The sequence below is a fragment of the Anabrus simplex genome, chromosome 3, assembly GCF_040414725.1.
Source record: "Anabrus simplex isolate iqAnaSimp1 chromosome 3, ASM4041472v1, whole genome shotgun sequence".
In the NCBI taxonomy this organism is placed as follows: domain Eukaryota; kingdom Metazoa; phylum Arthropoda; class Insecta; order Orthoptera; family Tettigoniidae; genus Anabrus; species Anabrus simplex.
This window is the reverse complement of record NC_090267.1, coordinates 517,108,048-517,121,303: the sequence shown is the minus strand read 5'-3', so window position 1 is coordinate 517,121,303 and position 13,256 is coordinate 517,108,048. Positions and strand designations below refer to the sequence as shown.

Here is a 13,256-nt window from a genome sequence, read left to right as displayed (position 1 = left end):
ACTGTAGGTATCTGTGGTTTCATGATGTATTTAAGGTTCGTTAACACAATTAAAAGTGCTCTGATGGACTGCATATCCATTTGTGAACAGTCTTAAGGAAAACAATGGATAGGAAAAACAGGTACCTGTGAACAGTTGTGGTATCTGTACTGCAGCCTCCTGACAGCTCATTGGGGTGATGGAAAGTGGTTTGGAGCGGGCGGTTTGACCCACAGCATCTAATGAGAAGTAGAATTCTCGTGTGCAAAGAGCAGTTGGCATTACGTACACACAGACTGCCACTGGCGCAGACTCTCAAAAGGCTCGGCGACATCTGTTGTGTGTAATTTGGGGGGAGAGGGTGTTATTGTTTTGTGTGGTGTATGAGTTGCAGGGGTGTTGGGGGGGACAGTACCAACATCCAGTCTATAGTCCATGAGCAACGGAAATTAGCCATTTAAGGTTGAAATACCCGGTCCCGTCTTGAATCGTACCCATGGCCCTCAGCCAAGGAGCCGCACGACTAGTCTTAGGCTGCTTGCACGTCAGTTTCGTCATTCCGTGCTCCAGCAGATGGCAGGTAAACCAGGCCTCTCTTGTTCGAGTTTCAATCCGGTGAACACCAAATGTGTCACCAGAGATATTTTACGTACCGACATCGTACGACATGGAGTGTCGAATCAAATTCTTTCCGCCCTTCAAAAATCCTACTACCTATGCCGGTCTTGAAGCCACGATTCTGATTGGCTCTTCTCCCATTATATTCAATTAAGCACAACCATTCTGCTAATAAAGATGTAAGAACAGCAATAAATAACAATTTCACCTCACTTTTCTCAAAGTCAACTTGTACCCTATTAGCCCTTATTCCCACGAACTCCTCAATGTAACTTTTTCTTTAATAGATAATGCGGTGAAAGTATCACATTGGAATCACTATAAGTACCTTGGTGTTAATATCACGAAAGTTCTTTATTGGGGTAATCACACAAAGAGGTTTGTAAATAAAGATTGCGCATCCTCCATATGGTTGTACGATATTTTGGGGTTGCAGTAAGGTTGTAAAGGAAACGGCATGTAAGTCACTGCTTTCATCACAATTAGAGTATGATTCTCGTGAATGAGACCCACACCAGGATTAGCCTACTGGAAAAATGAAATGCAGTTCAATTTATCGGGTGATTTGCGTGAAAAGAGTAGTGTTACAAAAAAATTTGCAGACGTTGGGTTGGGAAGACTTGGGAGTAAAGATGTGAGCTGCTCGACTAAGTGGTATGTTCCGAACTGTCTGTGGAAAAATGGCGTAGAATGACATTAGTAGACGAGCGGGATTGAGTGTATTTAAAAGGTAGAAAAGATCGAAACATCACGATAAACTTCGAATTCAAGAGAACAAATTGGGGCAAATATTACCTTATAGGAAGAGAAACATTCGACAAATTATCACGCGATTAAGAATATACTAGGTCTGCCACCTGGCCGACTGTATATCAATGGTGGTTGGTTGATTCATTTATTCATATTTCATACTTTGAATGTAATTGTATGCCCGATTAAAGTTACCGAGTTGAGCATTGTATATTTTATGTCACTGAGACAATTTCTAACTGTCTATACCCAAAGTATGCGGCTAGATGTTTCCCATAAGCTTGATTCACTCTGCCTGAAGCTAACTCATTTGCAATATAATCCTTCGAAACAGTGAGAGTAGAGGTTCCTAGGCTATGAAAACATTTGCTAAAGGTAATAAGCAAATGTAGTATAGTTTTCCTGATGACGTATCCTTTATAACAATGTCACGAACTGATTGTGAGATGCCATCGTGACCACATGCCAGTTAGAAGTGTTTGTCACCACTCACCCCGGTATTACGCCTCGCGCGGTTTATTTGTACGAGCGATCGATTTCCCAGAAATAGTGGCAGTGTTATGTGCTGTACAGAACGCTAGTACGTAGGAAACTCAGCTTTCCAGCTGAGGTTGAGATCTTGAAATTGTACGAGTGGTGCTGGTGATTATTATGTTAAGAGGAAGTACAAGGATAGGTCATTCCATGTTAAGAAAACAGTATTGCTCCTATGGACCTGTTAAGACACACAACATTCCTCGTCATTAAGGAATATTATAATGTAATTTACATTTTATTATACAAGAAATAAGGAAGGATGAGGTACTTTTTGGCCGTGCGTTATTAAAATAACTATTTATTATTTTCTATTTTATAAACACATTCGCAGGGAGGAAGTACAGCCATCGCATTGTTGCCCCCCTTTATTTCCTTTCTGTGTCGCTCGGGTACATGTAACGCGTAATCCGTTACTCCGTGAATTACTGTTGTAGGGAATGCTCTATTAATATGGTGCGTATGTCTTTTAGTCAGTGCGTACTTATGTTGAATTTAAATACCGAGTTCCACGTGCCGCCGTCTTCCCGTAATGCTGATAAGCAGAGCTGCAACCATCCTCTGTTAACACTAATCAGAGGAAGAAATGGAAGAGATCCGATACTTAGAAAAATGAACGTATCGGCCGAAGAAAGTCAAGGGCCCTAAGGTGTGAAAATGAAGGACTCCCTACCCTTCAGAAGCTTATAACGTCGGGGTAGGAAAAGAACAAGAGTTGATCAAGGGAGGTCGGGTAGGATAGATGAAGCACAGGAACCTGGCACAAGTAAGTGGAAGCAATGGCAGGACTCAGCTAAGAAACCCGTGGTTGCCAACCCATGTTCTCAAATTAAGAGCCCCTGGTGAACCTTTTAGTCTCTTCTTACGACAGGAAGGGGATACCGTGGATCCGTCCCCACCCACAGGGGCTCGACATTGAAAGAAGACATTTCATAGAGGCAGGAGTTGGATAAGGGAATACAAAACTGGAACTGGTTGATCGTTTCAAGTGGCTCCCCTAAACTCTATAATGTCACCCTACATTCAAAATAATAACAACAACAATTGTCCTTCCCAAAACACTAACTTGTAAGGTACGTCATTCTGAAGCCTGCAGCCGTTCTGCCAATAAAGGGCTCCTCTGGAAGAGTTGAAGAATAAGGAGCGCAGAATAATTAGGGCAATCAAGGGACCCAACTACAAGAATGGCATCCACCAAAATAGATCTAACAAGGAAGTCGATAACTAAAGAAAAGAACATAACAGACATGATCGGCAAAAGACGAGGGCTATTTTACTGTCAGCTGAAACCAATGGACGGACAGAAACAGGTTGACCAGATAGATCTTTCACTTCTTCCATTCAGACGCTAAAACCACGACGCTTTGCTTTAGAAACACCAAAGAAGACAGATCAAACAGGAAGACGCCTTTGACAGAGCTCTTTTCCGACGAACAACGGTAAAAGTAGGCACGTGTTCCTTGGACAGAGGAATGCACTCAGGCTCACTCAGAAGGAGTGAGGGAATTGTGGGCTCAAAAGAAAGCAAAGTTCACGAGACTTAACGTCGTCCTCGTTGGTCCCAGCAGCGAATAATTACAACGACTAATAATAATAATAATAATAATAATAATAATAATAATAATAATAATAATAATAATAATAATAATAATAATAATAAAATAAATGTTTCAAAATGTTTAATGACATATACTTGTAGAGGAAATAATTCAAGAAAATGGTTTAGGGAAGTCTGTCATAGAAGAAAGCATAAGCAAGACGGAAAGGGCGTTTGGTATTACCAAGAATGTTTGCAATTAAAAGCACTTGCCCAAAAGTTTTAAAATAAGGCACTATAATACAGTGGTGAAACCGGATTGTCGGTACAGCAGCGAATGCCTATTCTCCGGACTACCTTTTGAGCAGACTAAAGCGGAAGTGAGTGTATAGACCAGGGGATGGCGCGGGCTACAGGGGCAGCGGCTACGGTGTTGTCACACGATAGGTGAGGGGGCAAGGGGAGTGCGCTACCTAGAGCGAGTTTTGGCAATGGTGCAGTCAATGCGGAGCTGCCATACTTACTCAGTGGATGATCTGAACACTGTTTAAAACAGCAGTGAGAAACTTTTGTCAGTGTGCTTCGCTTTTACAAAAACAGTGTATGTGCGTATTGTGTGCTAATTCATAATTCTTGTAGTCTCTTGTACGTTTGTAGGTTTCTTCTTACTCGCTATTGGATATTATTGTGCAATGGATCCGAACAAAAATTCACCAGACTGTTATCAGTTGAAGAAGAAACGCAAGATTCTTACTTCCGGGGAGAGAAATATGATTCTGTCTGTTTATAAGCATTTCCGAGCGAATAGTATTGACGGCGGGATTAGTTTACCTCGTGTGCTGACCCTGGTTCTGATTCCGACTTGGATGTGCAGCCACTCGATAGTGACACAGATTAATTACTGCGGCACAAGGTAAGCTGACGCTGAAACCTCCTGCATAATAATAATAATAATAATAATAATAATAATAATAATAATAATAATAATAATAATAATAATAATAATAATAATAATAATATATTCGTGATAAATAATTAATTGAAATTGTGCTGGACAAAACGGAGGCGGTGCAGGTTTTTCTCCGGGTACTCCGGTTTTCCCTGTCATCTTTCATTCCAGCATCACTCTCCAGTATCATTTAATTTCATCTGCCAGTCATTAATCATTGCCCCAGAGGAGTGAAACAGGCTTCAGCAGCCGGCTCAATTCGTGTCCTCGCCGCAAGATGGGGCTTTATTTATTCCATCCCTGACCCGGTTATTGACTGGAAAACAGATTGTAGATTTTCACATTTAAAATGTAAATCAGTAAATTAATTGTTTAAATATGTAAGCCGTTAAAAAACTGTATGGGATTCTAACACGCATACGTTAATGTATTAATTATTTTAAATTCATTCGAGGTTCAATCCGTGAGCTGTGCTGTATTATAGTGGTGGAGTACAACTTTGAATCGCGCGCCGGCGCTTTGGCAACCACGGCGAGTGTGTCGAGACAATGACGTCACTTCCGCTTTAGTCTGCTCAAAAGGTGGTCCGGAGAATAGTATACAATTATAGATGAGAAAATTTTGAAATAGACTGGGGGAAAATGAAATTCCAATACCAAGAACGAATTTTGATAGACAAACGTAGGTAATCCGGAAAGCATGTTTGCACGTGTGAAAGATGGCGCCTATTCTATTCGACGAAAATTGGTGCTAGTAGCGCCGTTATGACCTTACAAAGCAACTTAGCTTTAAATACGTGCTGTACACTTTTGAGCGTGACGTTGCAAGGTACGTGTGAGCCTTTTAAGAGACGAGGAAGGCAGTATCACCAGCCTTCTGAGTGTAAACAAGGCCGTGGAATAGGACCATGTGAAAGTGGCCGTTCTTTGCGTGATATTGCGGAAGGACCCGGCAGGGATGTGTATCGGTGTTATCAACGATCATCACAGAAGTCACTGTCCGGCCGCACGGGAACCACCACGTACGGAGAAGACCGCTGTATTCGCCGCAAGGCTGTGGTGGCTCCTACTCCATCAGCAACAGTCATTAGAGCTTCAGTTGACACCGGAGTGACACAGCAAACTGTAATAAATCGATTACGAGTCGTCCTGTAGCCTTCATGCTACTAACTTCGAATCTCTGTCATCTGCGATCTGTACTAAATAAATAAATAAATATGTTTATTTATTTATTCACAAGATACAGCTACACTGAGCAAATTCCACTTGCACTGTCAACAGACTAATTAACAAATGTAAACTTTCACAATAAAATATAATTGACATAACGAAGTATAACAATATCAAGTACACAGCCTACTTATAACAACTGTCCAAATCGAAAACCATGAGAATATTCATGTTCATAGCCAAGTCGTGGGTCAAGATGACGGTATAATCCCTTCACATCAACTTATCTTTCAGAGACTATCTACACCCCCTTCGAATATGCTTTTATTTGATGCTATGTCAAGCTCTTGTCTCCTTTTAAAATTGTTAAAAAGTCTTGGGAGGCGGATCAGGAAAGATCGGTGAAGTATTGAGTGCTGAGTGTGAGGAATGTGGACAAGTCTTTGGTTCTGGTGGAGCGGGAAGGAACACGGGGAGAGAAGAGCGAGACAAGATGTTCCGAGCGGTAATGCCCATTTAAGATCCCGTTGACGAAACTGTTGCGTAGGCAGATTTCTGAGCTTGGGGTTTCTGTCCCGTACAATTGCAGCAAAGAAGGACGCTGCTCTGTCTAACTGGTTAGGATTGGAGGGGGAGGCTGTTGTCCAAACCGGAGAGCAGTAGTTTAAGAGACGTTGAATGATCGTGAGGAAGAACTGACGAAGAGCAATGGGGTCAGAAATTTCTGTGAAGCGATGTCGGTGGTGTCAAGCTAGAGCTCATTGTAGGACGGAGTGGAGATTTGCTGTGTTCTCAGATGAGAGCTGTTTCTGTTTAGGAGCCAGTGATGGCCGCAGATTGGTGAGGAGGAGGCCAGGGGAGCACTTGGCGGCGTCCATACACTGAACCCACACCAGGAGTTATGGTCTGTGGAGCGTATTCCTTTGACAGCACTGTTGTCATTACTCGAAGAACCTCGAAGGCGGATTTGTACGTCAGATTGGTGACTGAATCACTTGCGCTTCTATTACTTCGCAGTATTCAAGCGGCTGTTTTCCAACAGGATAAACAGCTGCCCTCTGCAGAGTGCCGACCACTGCGAGATCACCGGACCATTGAGCACGTACAGGACGACATTAACCACTGCTGATTGGACTGAGCAAGTGCAAAAGGCGTGGAACTCCGTCACACGGCACCTGCATTCCGCCATGCCACATGTCTTTGTGACCTGGAAACATGTTATGTAGACAATTCTTTAGCGTAAATTGCGTTCCTCTAAACTAATGTCTTCCTGGTGTTGGGATTCCATTTTCTGTAAGTGTTTTAGAAAGGGGAGAATCATTAGAAAAATTGTGGATCCAATGAAAAGTACTGAACTTCGGAAATGAAGAAATAATAAGGGCATCCACCCAAACACAGCAAATGTAAGGGAAGGAATAAATGAGGGACGGTTAAATTTTACGATGGATGAAAACAGATGAACAAAATTATACATTCAAATGTCTTTGGGAGAAAACAAAAACAAGCTGGCTTCAAGATGCCAGGAAAGATCCGGAACGAAATGTTAAAGAGAACAAGAAATGAAATAGTGCTGAATATGGATGCATATCAATGTAAAAGGAAAATAAAAATGGTACAAAGTGATATGAGCACAGTGGAAAAACTGAAGAAGTATTGGAAAGAAGAAACACCACAAGCTGAGGCACGTGGTTCATGATAGGCCATAACGGGAAGAGAGGACTCCGGAGAGGCGTGGTGCAGGTTTTCTGATTTGACTCCCGTAGGCCACCTGCGCGTCCTGATGGGGGATGAAATGATGATGAAGACGACACATACACCCAGCCCCCGTACCAGGGGAATTAACCAATTATGGTTAAAATTCCCGACTCTTCCGGGAATCGAACCCGGGACCCCTGTGACCAAAGGCCAGCACGCTAACCAATTAGGCACGGAGTGGAACAGAGTAATAGTAATTAGGATGAAAGAATGCTGCAGGTATTCAAATGTGACACAAAGACAGTAAAAGTTACTACAGCTAGCTGCCGAGCAAGTTGGCCGTGCGGTTAGGGTCTGGCAGCTCTCAACTTGCATTCGGGAGATAGTGGGTTCGAACCCCACTGTCGGCAGCCTTGAAGATGGTTTTTCCGTATTTTCCCATTTTCACACCAGGCAAATGCTGGGGTTATACCTTAACTAACGCCACGGCCACTCCCTTCACAGTATTTGCTCTTTCCTATCGCATCGTCACCAAAAGACCTATCTGTGTCTGTGCAACGAAAAGGAAATTTTAATAATATTGTAAAAAATGTTTACCACCAGGTACTAAACTGACCGCCAAACGTTTGCAGAACCTTTAGGTTGACTGAATTGTTCCAGAAATGCAAACCATGACTGTACATCTTTTGTCGCAAAAACAAATGACATATTTGGAAGCATTTGACATTATTGGTAAAATTTTTCTTGTTGTTTGTCCACACCTTTCACAGAATAAACAGAATTGTTGTTCAGTTGTGGAGATTGTTCCACTGTTTTCTTCCATAATGTCCTTTCGGAGTTTTGTAAATGCCAAACTAATTTGTTAATATGTTAATTTTAGAAGACAAACGATTTTCTTGAATCGAATCCAAATGACAAGTCATTACGGCGTTGTCAAAACCTAACTGAAGTTATCTAGACGTTAGGTGACCTGCACTGTGATGGTGCTGGAGGTGATCATTGTGTCAAGAGGACGTCTCTCCTGTCACTGATAGTCGTGATTATACAGCTGGGCAAGCATTAACACTAATGGGGATGGTGCTGATTATTCTCTAGAATGGGAGTTGGAAGTCCTATTTTGTTAAGTCCTTATTTCTCAAAGTCCGCAGCAGGACATTTTGTCAGCTCTTGAAACTTCACTGTTACCAGATTCTCATAGTTCGAATAAGATTTATGATTTGCGTTAAATTACGCCACTTTTGAACTAAACATGTATTATACAGGATGTAATGAAAGGAGTGTTGGCAGAAACTAATATATAGGTACTCGCATGCGGAGAAGACAGAAAGCATATCACAACATGCACTCTGAAATGCCTATGGACCACAAGAAGTCGACAGAATGTTTAGTGGTGAGATAATCGACCCTACTCACATGTAACATATGTCTCGCAATTTTTTCAGCAAACAAACGTTCTGGAGTGCACCACTTGCGCCGGACAAACATTTCCGGACCGGCCTTGATATAACTTCAACAAATTTGTTGAAATAAAAATAAAATGGCCACTTGACGTAAACTAGTTCTGAGGCTACTCCAGTTATTCAGTCTCTGGATCGAAGAAACACTGACTATTACATAGTTTAGGGAAGTATCTTCCGTCATATATCGCATTTACTGGATGCTCATGTCAATTTATTTTTAAAACCCGACTTGAAAAATCTTGGTGAACGTTTGAACGCGCTGGATTTCTCTACTGGACAATTAGGGACTTTTATCATTTATCTCGCTATCAAGTCGAGTTCCCTTCAAGTCATCTGCTTCGGTTTCTACAAAATAAATATCATTTAGCGACATAAATGTATTTAGGTCTTTACTTCTCAACCAAAGAGCGGGAGATTTTTATTTTGAAACAGATAGTTTACGAACTTAATTGCAACTCGCATTAATAAAATTTCTGCTTTACAGATGCTGGCAATGTAATTGGAACACTAAATTTATTTGTCTGGCACGTTTATGTGACGCACTAAAAATGGTATAAATATTAGCCGTAGTGTATTCCAAATTCATTACAACTCATAGAGTGAACAAATAGCCGATAAGAGAGATGTGATGGTGCTACGACTGAGAAAGTCTGTGGATCACTAGATGTCACATACTGTGTTGTGTTGAACTTAAACGAGACACTGTTTGATTTGTAATCAGCAAGGCTCGGAAAGTGGACACCTATAAATTGCCTAAAAAGACTTTAAAATACAGCAGAATGGACTTAAAAATGGCAACAAGGGCGTAAAAAATGCCATCCAAATTCATTCATAAGTATATTAAGGAATATAATGTTTAACATTTTGGTGATATGCAACATACAGTGCAAAAATACTCGTCTTCTTTCAGACAGTGTGTTGTGTGTTTTTAGATTAAGCTAGTTAAAAAAGGCATTCTGTGTTTGTTAAAAAATGTACTTGCAGAATTCTGAATGGAATATTTTTTTCCACCGAAAATGAATTCCGGGAATCTGCAATGGACATCCTGAAAGAAGAAATTGAAGTTAGTATAACTGGAATCATATTTGCCTTAACCACACTGGCGTTTCAGAAGTTGAATTCGGAAACCTTAGCTCACTTGGCTTTGCAGTATGTGACAGTAGTTGTCTCCAGAGAATCCTCACTTTTCAGAGGACAATCATCGAGAACTTTTTTCCACATCAACGGGTGTTAAAGCAGGTGAGATCTTCCCCTTCAAATCAAAATGTTCTCCTTTCAATATTTCGCCGCTGTTTTTTCAAGCATTTTGTCTCTTTTCAGATAGCGTTGTGTATTTACTAGAGAAAAGATTGAGATGAACTGGGAAGTAAGAATGCAGTCGAAACAAGGTGAAGTAACAATGGCTGAAATAGACCAATAAGCCAAGAAGACAAAAAGGACAAACAAACGCCACCATTCTCTGGCCTACAATGACCCTGAATGAACATCTGTTATGTTGTGCCTTGCCTTCGGAGCTTCGAGAGAAAAAGGATGTTTCCTCAACTTCCAAGCCCCAAGCATTGTACTAAATACTGTTAGGGTCGGAAGAGACCAAGAGTTAGCCAAGGGAGGTCGAAGAGGAAAGATGAAATTGAGTAATAACTAAATGCGAGCGATATCAGACTCAGCTCAAGCACCGTGGTTACCAGCCGAGCTGAGAGAACCTGGAGTCACGCAGCCTGTTCTACCACCCCCACCTAAAATGATTACCACCATGCGGAAATATCCGATAATCAAAGTTATCCAGACAACAACTCGGATGAAAGTAGTAGTATTTGCTTGTTCTGATTGTAACGCACGAAGCTCTACGACTCCACCTTCCAGTAACAATTTCTCTGCAGGATGATGAAATTATTTGTGTATCTCTTTCCATGGATGAACTTTTTCCGTTTCGACAATACAGTCAGCATAACTAAGTTACCGCGATTGATTCTCTAACAGAATCCAATATCAAATCGAGTTTGTAATGCTTCAGTCATGTAATTCAAAGTGAAGGAAAATGTCCATCCATATTAACGCAGAATGTATTTAATTCCTCGATTGTCCCTAAGGTATGAGAGTATTTGGTTGAGCACACTACTGCTGTTGTTTAATCACTTAATGCGCTAGAGACGTATTTACCTGTTTGCACGAAACTGCAACTGCTTGGAATCGACTGGGTGACTCTAGTGGGGTTCACTTTTGTGCTATTTGAAGGTACGAAAGTTCTACGACCAGGGATAGGAGCTGTTTAAATAAACAAATCTGCAGTGAATAAAGGGGAATATTGACTAAATTACGCATGTAAGTACATCACTGTGAGTAAAAATGATGATTCTAACAAAATTAGAAAAGAACAAGTAAGTTATAACATAGTTGATTCTCGAGTGAAGTAGGAAACTATGTGTCTTAGTTCACCGCAACACCACAAGTATGTAAATACTGTGTCATTCACCTCTGCATTCATACAACCCGACTACGCACATACCAGAAAATCCCACCAAGATCTCTCAAAATAGGCTAATGTTGTGAACTTCCTAACTCTCAAGGGAGAGAATTTCACAGCCTAGCACAAGAAACAGTCCGCGTCTAGCCTCCTTTTGACAACTCGGGTGACGTGTATCAGAATGTTCGCGACGTGGCTAGAGACGGAACATGCATCTTCCAGAAACTCACAGGTAAAGCAGCCGACGAGAACATTCCCACCTATATTGCCACATCATAACATGCAAACCTAGTTGCAACCAGGAGGTCTGTAGTCCTACCTGGACAGAGGACTGCTCTCCACGGTGTGAAGTACGGCCAGGAGCATCACAGTTCCAAATACAACTGCAGTAGTCAGGACCAAGCTGCACGACGTCATGCTGGAGTTCTAGAACAAAAACACTCGAAATTAGTTAAGAAATACATACAGAAATCCGCAAAACGTTCTTGAGAAACGTCTTTCTAGTTCTCATATATAGTGATTTCATGTGAGTTAATTTAGTTAGAAAAGACCTGATTTAATTGCCTTAATAGTTTCATGTCCTACTTTCTTCCGTTATCCACGGTCATTCCAAAATTAAGATGATTTTACTTCTCCCTTTTCACGCACTTCCATATGGATACATTTTTGAAACTGTCGGCAGGTATTCTCTTCTTTTGGAATTCGGAGCTACTCGCGACTCACAAGTTACAGGAAAAGAAAAACATTTCTCTTTGCGAAACTAACGATCATGAACATGTCAGATATTGATACAGAGCGATTTATTTGCATCATTTCACAGAGATGGGTACAGCGGTTCATTTTCCTCATAAAGGCCCCGTGGAAATGCAGAGTAGAGTTAGTGGTAGGAAGGGTAGGAGAAATCTAACTCGATGTTAAAGGAATTTAACTTTCCATTTCAGCACACTCTATTTATACAAATCCACAGCCGCAGCATCTTTGGCGATCAAGGCCTACGTTATCTACTAATGTGACGTCACTGACGATACACTTTCTATTTCAACACACTCTGTCGCGTCACATCACACAAATTTTCCGATGACCCCAAGCCATATGATATATTTATGTCAAACTTATTCTAGGACGATTATAGACGTTGCTATGCCCTTTGGTCACAGAGTAAAACTCGTTTTTAGTCTCCTAGAAACGTTAAAACAATTGTTAAATTTTACATAAATGATGCGTAGCCGCATTACAAGGGTATGAAGATGGTTTCCTTCAGATAGTGGGCAATTGATTAACAATTTAAAAGTAGTGGTGAATAATGAGAAAGAAGTACAATTCGTAATATTCAAACGTTTTGGAATATCATTCATATTTGACAAGTAAGAAGAAGTAGATGATAGAAGTAAGTTCTTCAATGAAGTCATCTTGGTATGGAGATTGTATTGATGAAGCTTGCAGCTTAATTTGAAACTGGAGTAAATAATCAAATACTGAACTTTCTTGTTTAACCATTGCTTTATGTCTGGTAAATAATATGAAAACACTGTCGAGACTACGGATTGTAAATATTGTTCATTGAAGATTGATTTCTGCAAGTTGAACACGCGGGAGATTCTCTTTTCTACGCTACCATGGCAAACCCCTTACTCCCTTGCCCTCTCCCAGAAAACCGACCTCCCTCTAGGAACTGTCAGAACGCATCTTTCAACATTACGGCTATAGCGACTGCGTGTGCTAGGACTGTGCAACCGTAGATAGTTGCTCAGAAATTCGCCTCTCCATTCAGTTGACAATGACCAAGTGGCGGCAATGAGCAATGAACAATCCAACAATCCCACAAGTACAACACAGCAAGTATACGCGTAATCAGCCCCCTTATTGGTGCAGGTGGTGCGAGTTCGGTCACGCTACGACGACATGGTCAGTATTTCACTGGACTATGTAGAGCACAGTGACACTAGTGTCATCTATTGGATGAGAGTGGCAGTGGCTCAGTCTAATGTTACAAGGAAATATATCCGGCTATTGCTATCAAAAGTAGCAATCTCCACTTTTCATTGGAAATAAGTTACTGATACCGTTGTATTGTATTAATAACTGTCTATAAAACTATGTT

General features: G+C 41.1%; 1 protein-coding gene across 1 annotated transcript in view; it reads right to left on the bottom strand.

Moving 5' to 3' along the window:
• Window positions 1-13,256, bottom strand: part of Dh31 (diuretic hormone class 2) — a 575,554-nt gene that overhangs the window by 181,977 nt on the left and 380,321 nt on the right. The window contains exon 2 of the mRNA XM_067144699.2: window positions 11,475-11,581. Coding sequence (XP_067000800.1) covers window positions 11,475-11,572 — 98 coding nt within the window. The 5' untranslated portion in view covers window positions 11,573-11,581. The remainder of the gene's footprint in view (window positions 1-11,474; window positions 11,582-13,256) is intronic.